The 20,754-nt window shown below is 33.7% G+C and overlaps 2 protein-coding genes and 1 long non-coding RNA gene across 4 annotated transcripts in view; 2 read left to right on the forward strand and 1 right to left on the reverse strand.

Moving 5' to 3' along the window:
- Positions 1–1,345: 1,345 nt before the first annotated feature.
- Positions 1,346–9,324, forward strand: LOC126828263 (paired box protein Pax-3). Of its 2 annotated transcripts, none has more exons than XM_050557947.2 (5): positions 1,346–1,535; positions 3,728–4,252; positions 5,860–6,162; positions 6,471–6,568; positions 9,120–9,324. In XM_050557947.2, exons 1-5 carry the CDS (start codon positions 1,469–1,471, stop codon positions 9,282–9,284), a joined length of 1,158 nt encoding a protein of 385 aa, XP_050413904.1. In that variant the 5' UTR covers positions 1,346–1,468; the 3' UTR covers positions 9,285–9,324. The 2 variants fall into 2 exon arrangements, with proteins under 2 accessions (XP_050413904.1, XP_050413905.1); XM_050557948.2 differs by lacking the exon at positions 1,346–1,535 and adding an exon at positions 2,737–2,767.
- A 1,997-nt stretch (positions 9,325–11,321) lies between these two features.
- Positions 11,322–20,754, forward strand: part of LOC130013548 (uncharacterized) — a 32,685-nt gene continuing 23,252 nt past the window's right edge. Inside the window, exon 1 of the long non-coding RNA XR_008788738.1 lies at positions 11,322–11,658. This is a non-coding gene — a long non-coding RNA (uncharacterized LOC130013548). The remainder of the gene's footprint in view (positions 11,659–20,754) is intronic.
- LOC126828024 (uncharacterized) lies at positions 13,710–19,257 on the reverse strand. Its single transcript, XM_050557605.2, has 9 exons — positions 19,168–19,257; positions 18,855–18,968; positions 18,181–18,322; positions 17,440–17,527; positions 16,943–17,051; positions 16,527–16,744; positions 15,830–15,986; positions 14,625–14,734; positions 13,710–14,111 (listed from the first exon to the last, which is right to left on the reverse strand). Exons 2-9 carry the CDS (start codon positions 18,952–18,954, stop codon positions 13,812–13,814), a joined length of 1,224 nt encoding a protein of 407 aa, XP_050413562.2. The 5' UTR covers positions 18,955–18,968; positions 19,168–19,257; the 3' UTR covers positions 13,710–13,811.

The raw sequence follows: 20,754 nt of genomic DNA on the forward strand, positions 1-20,754 counted from the left end.
ATTTTTGATGGAAGTCATCATAACATAGTTTAATCGGGTTCAGAATTTATATACAATAAGCATAGTAATGTGCTACAATGCCTCTATGTTATTATAGTATGACTAAATAGCTTTTTCTAACATAAAATAATTCTTAAGAATGCATTAGTTTTCGTCGCCTTTCTGGCGCAAAGCTCCCGCTTAGAGGTGACAGCTCCGCCATATAGTCACGCCTTGTCTCTGTTTATCCTTTTAAATCTATTTTCCTTGCGATGTTTCATTGTATTCCAGTGATAGGCATATTACGTTTAGTCAAAAGGCGCGTTATATTCGTAAATACCTTTCTTAACTCCCCGTAAAATATGTGCTCTTCGTGGAAAATTACTTGACATTCTGCAAAGACCTTGCGAATTTAAGACACTACGCTCATTGTTGATATATTATTCACAATCCAATAGAGCTTCAGTATTTATATAAATTTCATTTCATGAGCATTTCGATATTAACTCGATTCTTTACACCAGGCGAATCATCTTAATTGCGGGTTCATTGATAAAAAACCGAAAAATAAAATGGCATGCTGTGACGCCGCACTAGAGTTTCTAAAGTCAGTTATATCCTTCCCAAGATCACAACTCGCTTCATGTTGACTCTTATTGTAAAAGTGGCACCGTGCTGAGACCGATTTTCCTTGGAATTAAGAAAGCGTAAACCGTTTTCAATTGGTATAAAGGGTGTTTCATTATTCTGAACAGATTAAATTTGAGGAGATCTTAACAACGATATATGAGCAATCTCTTTTTCTTTTCCATTATAATAAAGCGATGTGCTACGAATGAGGTAATTTGATTATAATTTAGATAAATCAAATTATAACAAAAATATGGAAATCTGTTCAAAATGTGTTCAACTTTTCGAAAGCAGAAGAAAAGGAGACATACTAGACTTGCTATTCACACGCTTTAACATTATAGCCTACACTTTTAGTATCAGTTAATTTTTAAAAATATATTTTTTATTCCTAAATAATAGACCGGTCGTTATAATTTGTCAAGTGCATGCTATGATAGTCTTCACGATATTTATCAACATAACTTTCAAGGTTTTAATACATGAAGAGCGAGAGGCGTAACGACGACTAATTCAATCAAATATGGTGTCAAAACGCGTGAATTGCATTTGTTGTAGCCTTAAGTGTTATAAAATTATGGAATTAATTCGACCATAGATAATCCATTAACTATATTCATAGCTTCCACTGAAGCGGATCACACATTTTTTTCAAATTGTTGATGAATCCAGTTAAAGATTGTACTACCTAAACACGTGACTTTAACACTCATCCAATCGCTCGGTTGGAAACCAATGGAGTTTTTACCGAAAAGAAAATTGACATTATGGCCAGCTAAATTTACTTATAAAGTTAAAGAATAAGCAAGTGTTCATGGTTGAAGAATATATCTTTACGTGAGGTGAAAGTAGAGCGAAAATGTTGAGTTCAATTTTACCATTCCCACTGTCAGAATTTGGATTATTGCATCCTATGCCATTAGAAGGTATTTTACATCATTATGATCTTAGATAGATTTCGCTAATGTTAACTTTGTTAAAGCTTTGAGTTGTAACTTCGATCTAAGAATTATTGCTTAACCCATCGTAATTGTTAACAGTGTTTAAAATGATTTGAGAACATGTATTTTAATATTTAAAAGATACTTAACCTGTGACATAAGCTTACACATAAATTTGAATTTGTATAAAATTGATAAAGTCTTTGGAACTTTGTCGCATCAACGATGTAGTACCAAAACCGAATTTAATGATGTTTTGAATATTGCATATAATTAATGACATGCACGTATAAACTATTGGTCTGGTTATCGTCTTTATTTTCAAACTACACAAAAAGCATAGGTTTGGAACGAGAACCCTGTGACACACCATATAATTAGAATTACGGCGAACTTACATGCACAACAAAACAAACAAGTGAAATAGAAGAAATGTCCTCTTTTATTTGCGATATGATGTTTGTTTAGTATTCATTTTCAACGGTGTTTAAATTTAATCACCGTAACTTCCGATGTGGTACCTAATTTAAGGGTGTTTTGAATATTGCATACTAATAATCAGTACTATGAAAGTGCATAATTTTGTGGTCTGGCTATAGTCATTGTTTAGTTGAATAAATCTATTTCACAAACTATCTTAAAAGCATTGGTTTGAAACGAGAATCCTATGCCGCACCTAAATTACAAATACATGTATACGGCGAACGCACACAACAAACATAAACACATTCAATACATGTCCTCTTTTGCTTCTAAAAATATGAGAGTTTTCCTTTGTATTCATATTAGATTAAAAATCATAAACAGGGTGACCTTTCTAGTAGTATAATAAGACTTAGTTAAATTTTGAAATGTGTTTAATTTTAATCACTGTAACTGTCATTCAAAATAAATTGAAAGCTTCATTAATGCAATTCTAAAACTTATGCTCTTAAGCGCAAATGTATACGTGTATAGATATCTCTAAGCGTGAGGCGAATGATTTAAATAAAAAGATAAGACATGTTCAAGTCATTATAAAGGTCGAAAGATGCCTTAACTCCATCCATTGCCTCACATCTTTTATCTACCTTTTATAATTCAAATTATGTTCTGTGAATAATTAATGTCACGCGCCTATTATTAAATCCTTTACGTTCGGTGTAAAATAAATTCATTTTAAAGGAAGCCTACTATTTTATGAGAAGACTGTATATGCATGGAGGGTGTAATGAAAGGTGTGTAGAGAATAGTAGCTCTAATATATAATAGTTGGTTTAATATTTATAACATGCATTAGTTTTCATTTTAGATCCTGTTTAGTCACTTTTTCAGAAACTTGAATTTAATTTATTTTATTATAATCAGATCCTTGGAAATGATATTTAACAAAAGTAAATTTCAGACCGGTTTTAAGATTAGTTGAATTAGACTAAATTAATGTTCTAGTCTCTCCTGATATAGATTAAAGATTTTGGATATTACACAAAACTTAAAAGCTTGTTGCGTGCAAAGCTTAGGGATGACATGCTATAGAATGTCGGTAAGTTATTTTTGGTAAAAATATGAACCGTTCTTTTCGACAAAATAAAATAGAGAAGTCGGCAGAGATATAAACTAGTCGGCCCATATCTTGGAGAAAAAGAATGGTGTCGTAATTTATGGAAATATCGCGCTACTGGTATAATATTCAGTGTTAGATATTTTGATGATAAAGAAATGATGTTTAAAATAAACGATGTCTTGAGCCAAAGACAAGTTCTTATAAAAGTTTCGCGAGTTAATTTTCTTGTTAAAAGTACCGTTTTTTTTTTATCTTTGTTAAATCACAGATGGTTTATAAAAATCCCCAAACTATAAATATAAAAAGGGACTTTTTTAAATCTAGCGACAGTCTAAATTTAAATAACACGTTTAAAAATCATAAAATAATTATAATAAAGAAATATTCAATGGATTTATTGAACGGAAAACATAGTATATTTGCTGTATTTATAATATTATACATAATGTTGGTGATGTAAAGCAAGAGAAAATCTAGTAAACTTCAACCGATCATAAGTTTTAAGTTGATCTTAAACTCTGTATTTGCGTTTATTCTAGCTTCTTGCAATTTCAAAGCTGAGTTATAATATGAATACGTTCGTGTTTTATTTTCTTTTGGGTGATAATTATTTATTTATCTATTCTGTTACCAGGACAAGGCAGAATAAATCAGTTGGGTGGTGTCTTCATCAATGGACGCCCACTTCCAAGTCACATACGACTCAAGATTGTGGAACTTGCGGCTCAAGGCGTGCGTCCATGCGTTATCAGTCGGCAACTTCGAGTATCGCATGGTTGTGTTTCCAAAATTCTGCAGCGGTACCAAGAAACTGGCACAATCCAACCTGGAATGATTGGAGGCAGTAAACCTAGGATAGCACCGTCGGATATAGAGCAGCGAATAGAAGAACTGAAGAGAGAAAATCCCAATATCTTTAGTTGGGAAATCAGAGATAAACTTTTAGAAGAACGGTTATGTGACAAACGAACTGTACCGACTGTTAGTTCCATTAGCCGTGTCGTACGAGCTAAACTACAAACTTCAGATTCAAGTGAACAGCAGCATGTATTTGTCGATGATAATGATGATGATGGTGATAATGATGAAGATGACGACGATAAGGATGGATATAATATGGGAAATTCTTCAGATAGAAATAACTTCAACACCCATCAAGGTAAATGTTTTATTATATATTATTATGTTTTTGTTAGTTATTTTAATGCAATCAGGATACGGACCATAAGATTATGTATTAAAATAGCCGATGCTGGTGGGCAGAATAAACAGGAGCCAAAAACCAACAACAGCAACAGTCCAGTAGTTGTTAAATACAAAAGTAAATAAGTTAACTAATTGAATTATAATAGAAAGTGGCATCGGGTGTTCTAGAAAGAGTAAAACTAACAGAATAAAAATGGAAAACATTGTAATATGTTGTTGTATCAAGAACCAGACTGAAAGTTATATTCGTAGGCACTAAATTACTATCAGCTTTTAATGGCGTCAATTGCCAAATTTCATTTTTTAAAACTATATGATTAATTTTATTTTCCAATGTTTTAAAACACACTATGAGTACCTATAACTGTCGTGAAGAGGTCCATTTCATGCTGTACTATCCTCATATCAACGTAATATTTTAGTTCTATGTTACACATCGGAAGGTTGAAAAAATGAAATGAAATGGGGGTTTAACGTCCTACTGTTCTGCTCCTAACCTGGGTTAATGAAGACGGATCGGAAGGTTGAAGTGATTTAAAATTTTAGCAATAGTTAGACAAAAAAAAAAAAAAGATAAAAAGAGAAAATTGAGGTTCCTTTGAATATATGTAAAATTGCTTGATCTTTCTTTTCTAAATTATCAAGCAGACAAGATATTTAGCTTTTTGTAATTAATAACGATTACTGTATTTTTGAAAAATTAGTTTGACTAATTCTTTTCAAAAATAAATTAAAAATATTGAAATAAAACTTAACTCACACATAGATTGAAACACCAATTAAGAAAATCCGTCATAGATATCATGTTAAAATTTAAAAAAAATAGAAACCTTTATTTTTAAAGGAGCTAAATCCGTATTCTTTGGCACCTAGAAATGGACACAAATGGGTCGCAATGCTTATAATAATGTAATATGAATGTATATAAACTGATTTACATTCAATCGTTTTTGTGTTTACTGTAATTGCTAATCAGTTATGTTCGGCGAAATACGCGAAGAGTCCAAATTGAATGACAGTTTTTGGCGTCTGGTTAGTCTACAGTCTACACTGGTAGTATTCTCTTGTGCGGTATAATATGCTTAGCCTCGTTCATCGAGTCGCTTCATTACAAATGACGCTCGAAATCATTCTGGCTCGCGATTCGTGTGCCCATTTTAAGATTTTCATTGTGTCTTAAATATTGGATATCAGAAGCCAATCTTTTCACGGTAAGATAACAACATCAATGTTGATTTAAATTGACCTATAAGTCTTGTTTGCAATGCCGAAGACTGGATGATATTGAGTTAAAGACTTGCCTCCCTTCAACTAGGGCTTAATAAGATTTATGCAAATCCCTATTTACTTTTGTTTATATTATATCTTCAGTTAGGGCGACATATTTAAAACCCCCATAATTTAATTGCAATTTAAAAAGGAACAAAAAAAAATAACTATTGATTTAATCCCTATTTTTTTCATCTGAAATATGCCATACGTGAAGTATATTTAGAGTATAGGCGCTTTCAACAAAATATCTAATAGCAATTTGTTTCGCATTTTGTTTTATTATAACAGATTCAACAAACACGACTACTACGGCAATATTACAGATAAAACGTAAAATGCGACGTAGTAGAACAACGTTTTCTGGACAACAATTAGAAGAATTGGAAAAAACTTTTGAAAAAACACACTATCCAGATATTTATACCCGGGAAGAACTTGCGCAAAGAACAAAACTAACAGAAGCTCGAGTTCAAGTGTGGTTCAGTAACCGACGTGCAAGATGGCGGAAACAAATAGGCAGCAACCAGATAATGGGTGTTAATTCTCTGAATATTGACACTAACCCTTCATATTCCTTACTGGATACTTGTGGTAAATATTTCTAAGATTATTAACAAATTATATACATATAAGTGATAGTTATCTCTAATTATGCCAGCAGCTTTTCAATATACATAATCGGGGCTATAGACTAACCATAAAACACGAAAGAGATGGTAAAGGTAAATCGATTATCCAGACACCGGATATCTCATAACGTCAACTTTTGTGTCCACCACAAATTACTTTGTTAAATGTAGCTGTACTGTCTGGCAATATTTATTTTAAAAAAAGAATCAATATACATACTATCGCAGAGTTATCTTATCTAAGATTGGTGCTAACCATTTGTTTTTTAGAAGCTTTGGTAAAACAACGCCAACACCTGGATTCATGTCTTCGTCAACAACCAATTTATTCTGGTTTAATGGGCACACATGTACCACAATCTTATCAGGTAAACACCTCTATACAACATTCTTATCAGGTAAAACAACCATATACCACAATCTTATCAGGTAAAACACCCATATACCACATTCATATCAGCTAAACACACATATATCACAATCGGATCCGGTAAAACACCCATATAAAACAATCTTATCAGGTAAAACATCCATATACCACAATCTTATCAGGTAAAAACACCCATATACTACAATCTCATAAGGTAAAACGCCCATCCCATACACCACATTCATACCAGGTAAACACCCATATACCACAATTGGATCAGGTAAAACACCCATATAAAACAATCTTATCAGGTAAAACACCAATATACCACAAACATACACCACAATCTTATCGGGTAAAACACCCATATACCACAATCTTATCAGGTAAAATACCCATATACTACAATCTTATCAGGTAAAAACACCCATATACCACAATCTTATCAGGTAAACACAGATATATACCACATTCTTATAAGGTAAAACACCCATATACCACTTTGATCAGGTAAACACACATATACCACCTTCTTATAAGGTAAAACACCCATGTACCAGAATCTTATCAGGTAAATCACTCATACACCATGGTGTTATCGTTTAAAACTTTCATATCACGCTTAAAACATTTACATCACGCTTAAAACCAATCTGATTAAAATACAGGGGCCCGTTTCACGAAATTTTAACTAAGATAAAATCCAAATTTTAACTAAGATAAAACCCAAATTTTAACTAAGATAAAACCCAAATTTTAACTAAGATAAAATCCAAATTTTAACTAAGATAAAATCCAAATTTTAGTAATTCGATTGGATAATATATATTAGATTGATTTTAGTGCTTAGCCAATCAAAATTGAAGTATCTACTAAAACTTGGATTTTATCTTTAGTTAAGATTTCGAGAAACAGGGCCTAGATCTATATTTCGTTTTGTTTTTTTATACTTTCGATGGCCTACACTACATGAGGACCTGATAAGTTGTACTGGGAGGTCACGTCAGGGGTCATACGAACGGCTTTTGACCCTATGACGCCAGAAATTGATTAATCAATCAACGTTGACATTTCTAGGGGTTTATCCACAGTTCCGTGCAGAGTACGCCAAGAACTCGCCGTAACAAACCGTTTCATTGGCTAATTCCTCACATGAGTAGAACGCCTGTTATATAACAACTCTTCTAGATCCTAGCCGTGTTGTGAAGACAATTAAAACGAAACGAAATAGGGGATGTCGTGTTTTAATTAGACTGAGTTAAAACACTCATATGCCACAGCAACGTACGGATACGCCACATTCGTATCTGGCAATAAAACACTTCTCATAGTTTTGTTGGGTAAACCACTAATATACCACAGTCTTATCTGGTAAACTACTCATTTTCCACAGTTTTATCAGCCAAACTACTCACCCGGCACAATATTGTCGACTAAACCACTAATTCATCCTTAATTGGCAATTATTAAGCCAGGAAAGGAGTATACATACAATACATATTATGGCAATTTAAACAGCATATAGACAAGTGCAAACATACCAATACAATATATTAGTGCAATCACTAAACACTATGGAACGGAATGCAAGATAAATACATATTATATCGTAAATTGACAATATCGCGACAGTATCGTGATGTCGGCTTATGAATAGGTCGAGATTTTACATGACCCCTAGTAGTCACAATATATAATACAAGACCGCTATTGTAAAATACATCTTTAAAGAGAAATATTTGTTACCTTTTAATTTTGTCTTTTTTATCCTGTCAAAATGTTTACGACTAAACAACTAGACTACAATCTAGTAATTTTGGAAACAGAACAAAATACAAATTACAATTACGATATGTAAGTAAGAAGTTACATGCATTGAAGTAAGCATATTTACACTACTAGATGAAGAGCTAGAGTTATGTCGTGCATTCCGCTCCATAAAAAACACAATCGAATATGTAAGATACTAAATGTCCTGATCCTCATCACCTGTAGCTACGAGTCCAGTACTGGTCACAATTTCAAATACACGTTTTCAAAGTGTGGTTGTTTTCTTTATTATTATAATTATGGATCTTCACGCCAATGGAAAATTTGTTCATTACAGGTTATCTCCCTTTAATAGTATTTCGCGAGCTAATTTATTTTCTGATGATGCTTGCAGTCGTCAGACGCCGACTATCTAGTTAATTACGAAAAGACTGCCTTAAATGCATGTTAATGGTCAACCTGTCTCTTTAAACTAATTCATTTTATTGCCAGCCCAAAATGGCGAATCCCGTATACACATGAAAATTTGGGCTATAATGATGTCCGAATACAGTCTGTGTGGGAAGTTCCTGCCCATTCATCGAATATTAAAACTGTGAGAGGTGTATCTTGCTTTGATAACATCTTTGAATTTATTGAGTGTTTTAGTTTATTCAGTTTTTGTACTGTTAATTTGATTTGTTTAAATGTAATATTGTCTTTCTGTTTTCATGTATCAGATGGTAATTAAAACACTGCAATGTGCCTCATTTTCATACATTTCTTTTTTTTTACTCTAGAGTCCTTTAAGAGGATTAAATATGAATGGTGTAATACCAGTTAGTACTGTAATGGCATCACAGATTAGTTCCAGACCTACCACTGTTAATTCTTTTCATCATCCTAATTTCCTACCATTGCCTACAAACTCTCTATTACCATCTAAATATTGGAATTATTCGTAAAATATCTAATTGTTCAATAAATATATATATTTTCGTTAAATCATAACTTGAGTTTGATTTGAAGAATAGGCATGAATACTGACGCTGTAATGCGGTAAAAGACTTCAAAGACAGAACATAGTTATGTATCCACGATAAGAAAATCTCCCCTGTACTCCAGCCCCTTCAGCTCAATAACATACAGAAGCTTAGATCAATAAAGTTTCTGAATTTCTTTTTAAAGACGCGTTTTGGTATAAAAACTGAACCGGTCGCAGAGGCGTGCTGGGGGCTCCGAAGGAGGGTAGGCAGATCAAACTTAGGGCACTTAAGGAAGCGGAGAGGCAGTGTCAGTAAAGTTTTGGTTCTGTGGCAGAATTGATTTGACATATTTCTGAGCCAGGACATACCATACACTGACAATTGGTTGAAGAATTAGTCCTGGAGATCTGAACATGAACATTGTTAGCAACAATCAGTATGTACTTAAGATCTGAACATGAACTTCCCCTTGTCAGTGGTGCAGAGCGGAGGGCTTGACAAGGACAGCTGTCTAGTCCTTCGGATGATACGAACAACCGAGGACCTGTGTATACATTGGAATGCACGCAAAAGATCCCTTGGCAGTTGGAATTCGATATAAGAGTAGGCGATAGTGCCGCTGTCCGGGCAAAATTTTCCTCATAGCACACTGTATGGCGTATGCCCGTCTTCATTAGCACAGTATAGGAGGCGGTGGTTGTTTTTGAGGGATCGATGCTTTATGGATGACAAACGTTATTTTATAAAGGACATGGGCTGTTTTATGAATGGCTGGGCACTTTGATGTGAGAAGTGATCGATGGTGCATGTAAGTACATTGAGCGCGATTGTTTTTTATTAGTGTCCCAGTATCTTGTTGGAACACGGGAAGGGCAGCAGGAAAAGAGGGCACAATATCGACATAAGGACAATTGGAATAGGATGACATTGACGTGGGCATTTCCATGAGTATTTGAGGTATCTCTAATTTTGAGGGTACTTTTTCAGAATGGAGGATACTATTTCAGAAGGTAGGGCACTATTTCAGAAGAGAGGGCACTTTTTAATAGGGGGTGGGGGGCACTTTTTCGGAAGGGAGGGCATACAGTCACCCCACCTCCTATATTCTGGTTGGAAATCACATTGGATTCGGGTTTCTATCAATTATCAAGCATTTGCGGTTACTTTTGTATCTTGCATTTAAGAGGTCTGTCGGTCTGCCGCATGTACGTGGTAAAGCTTTGTGTTGGGGTGCCTACTGTGTTCTTTCATTTTATTTTTACAGACTAACATACGCCCGCATTTAAATCTGATCGTATGTTGTAGCCAACCCTTGCCTGCCCAACTTCCTATGAGACCTGTATATCGAAACGCCGTCAGAGATACCTAATAATCTTTCACTGAACTCGTACACCAGTTATAAACAGATTAATATACAAGTCAGTATTTTGAGATAGAGATTAATTGTTCGCCTTTAGTTATAAGAATACATATGATGGAATTGATTTTGCGAAGCTTTTCCACACTTTATCGTGTGCGTAAGATTTTTAAAACATTGTATCTTGGTCCGGTACATCTAGGTGAAGCTCTGTGATTAATTTGGATTTCCACATTTTCATCAACGTTTACACCGTTGTCGTCTTCGCAACTTTAACTTGCTGTACTGTACTCCCTATACTTCTTATATCATAAACATTTATGATCTAATAAAACTTTGAATTTAAAAACTCGCCAAAATATATCTAAAACACAGTCGTGTGATTGTCACCATTTAAATCACTAAAAAATAATCAATATCTCTTACACTGAAAGATGGAATCTCTGTGTTTCTTTAAGTGTTATTAGAGTGAGAGGCCAAAGCATGGGATCGTGGTCAGGACGCCATGTTTACGTGACGGACACTTGGTGATATCGACAATAAGTGATCAGTTAAACCACCTGGCAAATAAACTTAATTCGAATATCTTCCAGGTAACATGTAATGGCTTCCGTAGATTAAACTACGACTGAGCCGAAAACAAATAATCATTCACTGCAATGTTTGTTCTCTTTACGCCGAGCTTTCGCTACGGTTTGTTTGACGATATCGACCGCAGTAATACAGTGACAGAAAGTTTCGTACTTTTAGCATGACGATACACCTGGAGGAAGCAATATGGCTTTATCTATTTTGTGGATATTATTAACAGTGTTCCTTTTAAATAATGACAATGGCATCGTTTGTGAGGATGTTTTAGGAGAAATTACTGATGATTTTGATTTCGATGGAATTCCCGGTGCGACACACGAATTTAAAGTCGAGATATTCAGTGGAGCAGAGGATTGCTTCTATCTAAAAATAGCAAGCGGGGCTAAACTACATGTGTCTTTTGAGGTATGTCATTCTAATATACTTTACACCAAACCCCCCAAAAAAACCCCCAAAAAACAAAACAAATCCAAACAATGTTCAAAACATTTAGACGAACATTGCCTTGTAAACCAGATTTATTTAGTTTGTCAAACAAGCAATGCAGCGTAACTGCTAAACCCAACACGCAACAAGCTATACATGAACACAAAACAACAAACAACTGATGGGGAATCAGGCCGGTAGTTGGGTAAAACTGCGTCTTCTCTATTCCGTGGAAGACCTGCATTTTTAGGACTCTGAAGCTTGAACTGTTATGGGGACACCTTTGTAACAACAGGGGAACATACATTCTGACGAGCTCAACGCGCCATACAGCTGCAGTTTCGAACGCTACAAGCTCCCAAGAAAGTTTTGAAATTTGATCAATTCCAGGGACATTTTAAGGAGATTAGGGGCCAAAGCTTCATTAGTTTCATAGTACACTGAAAAAAAACTTGTGTTGAAACAACACAAACTTGTGTTGTTTTCAACACAAGTTAGGTGTCTCTATTTAACAACACAAACTTGTGTTGAAACAACACAAACTTGTGTTAAATGTTGAAACAACACAAAACTTGTGTTAAATTGGATCAAATAACACAAGCTTGTGTTGAAACTTGTGTGAAAATCTACACATTACTTGTGTTGAAATTTCTGAAACTTGTGTTGAAATTTTTGAAACTTGTGTTGAAATTTTTGAAACTTGTGTTGAAATTTTTGAAACTTGTGTTGAAACTTGTGTGAAAATCTACACATTACTTGTGTTAAAATTTCTGAAACTTGTGTTTCATATAAACTTGTATTACGAACCAACAAATTTCCCCATGTAATAGCAACCCTCCTTTTGTTCTGTTCAGCTGTAATGTTTGATAAATAACATAATATATTTTTTTTTGGTTAAATTATGATTTATTCAAAAAAATATAGAAAAACCAATACAATGCCAATTCAATACTAAATATACTTAACTGCACTAAATATACGAAGTTTAATCAAAAAAGTAAAATACTTATATAATTTTATTGTACAATGACAACCGGCTCCCCCCCCCCCCCCCCGCCAATCATAAAATTAAAATAAAAATAAAACATATATAATAAGCACTGACAAGACTGAAATGCACAAATAAAGCACTAATAAGATAACTAATTATGAATTCAATTGAAATATGTTTGAAAAATAAAAAACAAACATGGAATATAATAGAATTTACAAAATATTTACAGAGTTTTAAGAAGTTATATATTGATATAGGACCCTCTCCAAATTCAAAAACAAATACAAAATGAAACTTATACATGAAAAGAGCACCCATAGAATAACAAATAAGTACAAGGATTAAAGGTTATTAAAAAAATAAATGAAACATAAATAAGGTAGAAAATTGCTAATATTTACATACAGGTCACACAACCTGTGGGACAGAGGACCTGGTAAGGCACAAGTAATCATTTACATAGAACGGAAAACCAAGGTCCTGTATACACACTGACATGCACTTAAAAGTAAAAGAATCTTTAACAATTGATACAAGAGTAGACAACAGCATTGCTGTTTGGGCAAAACTACTCTCATAGCAAACTGCATGTTAATGCCCATCTTCAATACCCCAGTTGGAGTATAAAAGTATTACGTAGATACCAATTTCATTTCAAAAGCAAGGTAAAGTCGCTCAATATTTTCCATAATGTACAAAATTAAAAAAATGAATTAGAATTCAATATTGGTCAATTTGAATCAATATCGATGTTGTTATGTTGAGGTGAAAATATAGGAATCTAATATCCAATATTTAAGACACAATTTATATTTCATAATGGTGATATTTTGTAATGAACAAGTAAAACAGATTATACATGACAATGTCGTAATAATTAGTAAAGGCGGATTCACAAACAACAAAATAATAATAAAAAAAGCATGAAGAATGGATTAAGCTTGCATAAACAAGTGCCGTTCAATTTAAACAGTTCATATATTTCATGAACATAATTAGAAAGTACAATAAGTTTTTCAAAAATTTAAGTCATATATTCATATTATATTATTAATTGTGCTTTTAAAACTATTTTCTTTTTTTTCAATATTCGAAATGAAGCTCAAGGTTTAAATTTGATCTACCGGTAAATGCGTGTTTAATATTTTACAATTTCGGACCAAATTCTGAGTGCTTTCGAGGTAACAGTGCAGTCAATGGTGTACATAAAATTCTGTATAGAATTAAAAGCTACTTGTGTTTGTGGAGGGTACTTAACATTAAAAACAAAAAAAGATTTAAATAAAAGGTCAAAAGCCACAGATAAAAATTTAGAATTCACAATGACAGCATTTTTTTCCATAATTATAAAAAAGTTTGAAGGTTTAATATTAAGTATATATGGCTGGGTTCGCTGATTGTTATCTGAACTTAAATATTCTTCTAATGATGTTCCTATCTGAAAAATAAAAAAAATAAACTTTCTATAATGCACAATGTTTAAATAAACAAACATTTTGCCATATATTGAGTGTTTATGTGGTTTCAATTCTGCATAACATTTTTGCTCAATTAGGTCAGAACCAGAACAAAAGTCTTGAAATTTGGGACTAAAAAAGAAATTTTTATTATGGTTGCGTAGGAATCTTTAACATTTACCACCGATTTGTACAAAAATGAAATTAGCTATAGGGAAGTACTGTTCAGCTCCGACTGGGCTAATGAAGCCATACAGCTAGCCAGCGTCCTACCATGTCCCCCCCCCCCCCCGCCCACACACACACCTATTTGTACACCATATTGCAACAGCAAACACCATCTTACCAACTAGTGGTTCAAACACTATTAAACAGACCAACTACCATTTGCATATAAGTCAGCCATAGCTTATGTTTTTGTCATTTCGATTAGAATACAGGCTTTTCATATTCGTGAATCAATGATCTTAATATGGATATTAAGCAATTCTTACCGGCACTTCTTCAATAATGCATTTCATTGCATCTGATGTTGACACTCTGTATCGTCCCATAGTTGGTAACAGAGTTACTATACATCGTATCATTTTCAGTGTTGCTTGGTCTGAAAGTTGAGATAAAGTATTAATGATTCATTTCCTAGTTTTATGAGTGCATAAATTTCACAATTCTCATGTCAGCATTAAGAAGTGATAGTCAAAATATTATGTCCCTATTTGAAGGCAAATGATCATCAAATATACTGTTCTGTTCTGACTGGGCTAATGAAGACAGACATACACCATACAGTGTGCTATGAGGGAAATGTTGCCCGGACAGCGGCACTAAGGCATACCCTTAAATCGAATTCCAAATGCCAAAGGATATTTTATGTGCACACCCAAGGCTCTACACAGCATTGTGCAAACATAAGTAAATTTTCAAAACCACTAGCCAAACAAAATTTTCAGTTGCCAAGTCTGAAGATTAGAATAATTTGTCGTATGATATAGCTAAATTATATTGTGAACATACATAACTCGTCGTCCTATAATAATAATAAAAAAAGATGTTTTAAACATTTTTTTCCGACTGGGACTCACTGCGAGACTAAGAGGGCGGTCAGCGAAGCTTGTAATTTTGCTTGTTTGGGTGGTGTAGCGTCAGTAGCATGACTATCATCATTTTTCCCCAACTGAGACTCACTGCGAGACGAAGTTACTTTACTAGTAAAGTAAGACGATATAGGTTTGATTCGTCTGCTAGCCATGCTGTCAGCTGTCTCGCAAACTTCTGATAAATACAGCGCATTCGCAATGAGAATTTCCTCGCAGAGGACAATGAGATTGACCCAATTTCAAACCAGGAAAGTAACAAGAGTGACATTTGACTGGGATCATTGCCGATTACGTTATCTTTACGGAGTAAAGTTCAGATAGCTATAGTGTTAATTGGGGACTTCAAGATATATGTTCACTCGCCAGAAACCTAGCATTTATAAATATCTGGTCGCCATTGTCAAAATTCACAGGACCTTGGTTTTTCATCCCAGCCAAAGAACTAGACTGCTGTCGTTGTCAGGCCCTCCGTCATGCACCACTGACAAGCAAAAATCATGCCAAAAAGTCACTATGAACTTTGTCTGCCAACACCGGGAGCTCACAACAAATAGCTACTCTTAATCATAAGAAAAATGCATGAAAATAGGTCATCTACTCACTTGGATCATATTGTGTCTCCAAATCAAGATTGCCTACTACATCAGGGCAGCGTCCATTTGTTTGGCAATATGTTATTATTTTTTTGGCCCATTCATTTTCAATTTCTACAGAAGTCTGACAGCAATCAGGATACAATCTTTTAAAATCTATTGAAATCTGAAAAAAATTTGAAAGGTAAAAATATTTCCATCATACTCCTAATTTACTGTAAAAATACACACATAAATGTATTTTGTTGTTCCCCGTCCATTTGAAGAAAGCAGGGGACTATTAAAATGGGTTCGTCCGCCTGTCTGTCGGTCCGTCACAAAATAACTATCTAATTGAGCTAGAGTGTTTATTAGGTCAATGCCTTGATGGAGTTCAAAGATGAGCATTTTCTGCTTAGGGTAAGTAGAGATAAGCAATTTGATTGGTTGATGATTTGGGACACGATAACTTTTAGTTCTAATTAAGTGAGAGTGAAGAAACTTGGTGTATAGCTTTATTACACCAATACCTTGACTAAGTTCGATAATGAACGTTTTTTGCTCAGGGTAAGCAGAGCGATAAGCAATTTGATTGGTCGAGACTTGTTGGCTTGTTTTCTTACAAGCAATGACATTAATCTTATTTATCTCATAAATCCTTTGTTTCATTTTAATTTCATATGCCTAGTGACTTGTATTGAACTTTCTTGACTATCCAAATACTTACCAAATCTGGTGTATCAACATATCTGGGATAATCGGAAAGAATCTCTCTCAGAGACGGAGAGCCTTTCTTAATCCATTTCTGTCGGTTATTAAACGTCGCTGCCATGGCATCAGCGATTTCCTTGAAATTTCTTTCCGTTGAAACGGTATGACTTGCTTTAACTTTTAAACGTTGTACCTCATCATCATTAATGTCATCTTCTTGATCTTCTGTAATAACTAGAAAATAACTTTTTTTTTATGACACTTGTTCTCAGTGTATGGAATTGATCAATGTAAATGTTAATTTATGAATACTTATTATAGTCGGCACATTAACAATACCATTATATCAGCCAAATGTAGGGTAAAATTGATGTAGTCATAACTTAATCAAGCCAGTAGTATATTTTAGTTAATACAGGTAAAAACACATACCAAGTGTTCTGGCTTTGTATTTTTTCTGGCTTTTATCATATCGTCTGTAAATTTCTCTCATCCGGTTAGTAATGAAGCCTTTCCCTGCCCCAGGACAATAATATAATTCCTGAAAAAAGGACAACACTAATTGAAAATCTAATTATTTGCAATTGTGAATACGGTATAGAAAACTGTTTTGTAATATGATGTTATTTATACTTGCCACTTTTGGGGCCTTTAATATTTGAACAAGTAAAGCGATCTATATGAACAGGTAATCACCAACTACATGAACAGGAAACGTCATTGCATCTATGCAAATGCGATGTCGTAATATATAAATACTAAAATAAAATCAAATGTGATTGTCTAAAAAAACAGCATGCTAAGTTTCATGAAAATCATACTTGAATTGGCAGACCTGGGCATTGCCCCATGAAGAGGAAGAAGAACAAGATTACTAAGTGTATAGAACCAGTTCCTTATTCAAAAAGAAATATACAGATAGTACTTACATAGCCTTTGCCTGATTGACAAGCTCTGTGAGGGAAAGTTTCGACAATGTCTATTGCCATTTCCAACTGTCTCTTAGGAGGTGGGTAACTGAATAAAATATTATATGTATTAATTGGCTAAAATTGACTAGACAGTTTTGATTGGGTTAAAATAATGTTAATTTAATAAATTTACTTTAAATGTTTGATGTATTGGTTTGCTTTGTCACAGATGAGCAGTCATATCTAGCCACACCTAGACAAAAGTAAGATTCCGTCAGTGCCCATTCAGGTACAGTATTACTATAGTAATCAGAATTTTAGACTCCAAAATACCTTAACAATAGAGAGGTTTTGCAACTAAACAGTTACACTAACATTTAGATAAGTGTAAATGGAAACTGTACATTATGACGTTTGGTAAATTCACTCTTACAGTTACACGTAGTAGGTGGCGACACAAACTTGGTCCACGATCTCGATAAGCCTTCATCACAGATACATTGTCTCGGCCTTTTCTTATTTTGTCTACATGAAGGTCTTCTCTGTGGATTTAGTTCTTGAAAACCACGATTCAGAGAAAAGTTATGGACTGGATTATATAAATTAAACAAGGTATAGGCTGCTATCCATCGGAAACACTTTCATGATGTGCGCCTCACGTCATATGTCACTAAAACTGATTACATTTAACCGTGTAAGTGTAAATGTAAAGTTGCGAAACCTCTCTGATAATCTTTTCCAGTGGAATTGAACACTTACCTTCCAAAATTGTCTATCAGAAAGCTACAAGCTGCTCTTATCATTAATTTTTCTGCTCTTTCATCTTCCAGTTTTTCTTTATTCATTTCTTTTATAATATGTTCTTTTTCTGGGTGGTTTTTTATGGCATCCAATACTGAAACTGAAAAAATAAACACATGATATGTATTTAACAATATATACAAACTTTGTGATATGAAATGAAGTTTGTTTCAAATCCTCTATAAAGATTAAAATCCCAAGGTACTACCCCAAGCAGTAAAAATCTAAAGCATCCTTGTTTGTCATTTGATTTGTCTATCAGCAAATACAGTAAGGTTATTATCTTACATGTAAGTAAATTATTGGATCATTTTTTTGTTCGCTTGTTTCTACGAAGAGTAAGCTGCAAATATTACTGTTGCCACATGCAATCAACAATACCAATTGATCACTGTGGGTGCTACATGTACATCCCTTCAGCAGACAACACGCTGACAGTCTGTCAGTTTGTGATATGCTTATATTTTTGTTCTGTAGTAATATGGAGTGTCTATTTATTTATTTATATATGCAAAATAGGACATACTTTTATTGGATAACTACCCTATAAATACTCTTCGTGGGACTATATCTTTACATACAGTAATAATAGAACATTGTTCCAAACAATTAAAAAAAGATGAAATTGTTACCAGTTTTTCTGTGTGGCGTACTGGGTAAATTCCGTGATAACGGTCTTAAAACATCATCATCTTCGGACCTGCATGGCTTGCTTATAACCGGAAGAGCCATATGTACATCATTTACTGAAAAAAATAACTTAACTTTAGAGAGAGAAATTTCTGCAAATCAGTACCAGAACAGAAATATTATTTTGTCCAGTTTAATTTAATTTATCTTTTCCTTTATATGTAGTCTGGCCTACATGTATTCTGTATATCTCAACAGGTAATGATAATCCATCAAATATAGATACAGACTTTTTCTGTTCTTGTTGAAACTTACCCAAGTCTGAGTTTTCTGCTTCACACTTGAGCAAGTGTATGAGCTTTCTTCTCTTTATTGGTGGTAGAATGGTAATATCCTTCTCAACATCTAAATGTAACAGGGTCATATTTTGGGACTCTGTCAATTAATGTTGGTGAAGAATGTCCTGATCAGTGTCTTGATTGTTGGAAGTTTTTAATAAGTGAGTTTATAGTTTTGGTTGTGAGATAATGTAAATTCATTAAAATGTTTTGGGGGATGGATTTTCAGTTGTATGGGTCTGGAATTGTATTGTCCGGATTATGGTGTTTTATTTTAGTGGTTGAAATGTCTTAGTTCTTATATGGGTTTACTTTTAATATTTTTTTGGTATAGTTGAAAGGATAACTCGTTGGACTCTTTATAGTTCTGAAGGTGGTCTCTTTCTGAAATATTGTTTATCAGGTGATTAGTAATTCTTTGTCCTGGTTGGTTATTCAGAAGTTTAGCTGGGATAAAACTAAATTACACGCATGCATCAGTACCACATGTTACAGATTTAGTGAAGGTCAATACCGGCTCTTTTCCACAAATGGGTAAGCTATTTAATTTAACTTTCTTGTAATAGATGACTGCAAGTGGACTGTGAGTTTCATGAGTGTTTGATATATAATTATATATGTAATTCAAATACTGTAAGGTAAAAATTGTAGGATGTGTAGCCAATAGAACTGTTGGTTACGAATATATGGATAATGGCAACTATTGTATTTTCAGGGCCAACTTGTCGAGCATAAATGTATTTTGTGTTATAGTTATGTGTAGTACCAACAGAAATGGTGTTTAATGGTTATGGTGAATTGAAATACATCTAGATCGACCAACATCGACTACGCGCTTACGCGTTTCATTTAATTGTTTTAAACTGTATCATGTGTCGTTTGTGGATTATATAAACTTATTTAAACCTTATCGTGTTGTCAATCAAGAAATCTATTTTCCCGAACTAAGCAGGTTCAATCTATCAACTTTACCACACCATTGCAGGTGATGGAAAGGGTAGGTCTGCAATAATGGAGCCCCCAGGGAGGAGTAGATTTTCTTGGTTGTACCAGTAACAAGTTGAACTGTTTAGTTTTCAATTAACTTATCGTTAGACTTTAAAGTGAATCCGATGGCGTTTAATTACTGACATTCAAATTTATATGCACATTATCATCAAGCTTGAATTCTCGTGACTTTGTGACAGTGTTTAACCACTGGAACTGAAATTATAACAGATTCTGGATGAAGATTGGAACTGTGTAACAGTGAATATTGAACATTAATATTATGAACTATTGATTAATTTAGTGTTAATTTGATTAATTTAGTGTTAATTTGTTTGTTTTCATTTATTTTTAGTGTCGGTAAACCTGGTATGTATGGTTGTAAGTATGGATGTTGACAGCACTAATAAATAAATAGGTCAAGTTTAAATAAGTTAGGGCATAAAATTCCGTAACTATTGATAATCTTAGAACATCATTCAATACACATTGCATTATACTAAAATATATAACAGTTATCCCAGTAACACTATAACTTGTATTGTCTTTATTTTATCAACAGTGGAGTTTTTTTTAT

Source organism: Patella vulgata, chromosome 7 (assembly GCF_932274485.2).
Source record: "Patella vulgata chromosome 7, xgPatVulg1.2, whole genome shotgun sequence".
NCBI lineage: Eukaryota > Metazoa > Mollusca > Gastropoda > Patellidae > Patella > Patella vulgata.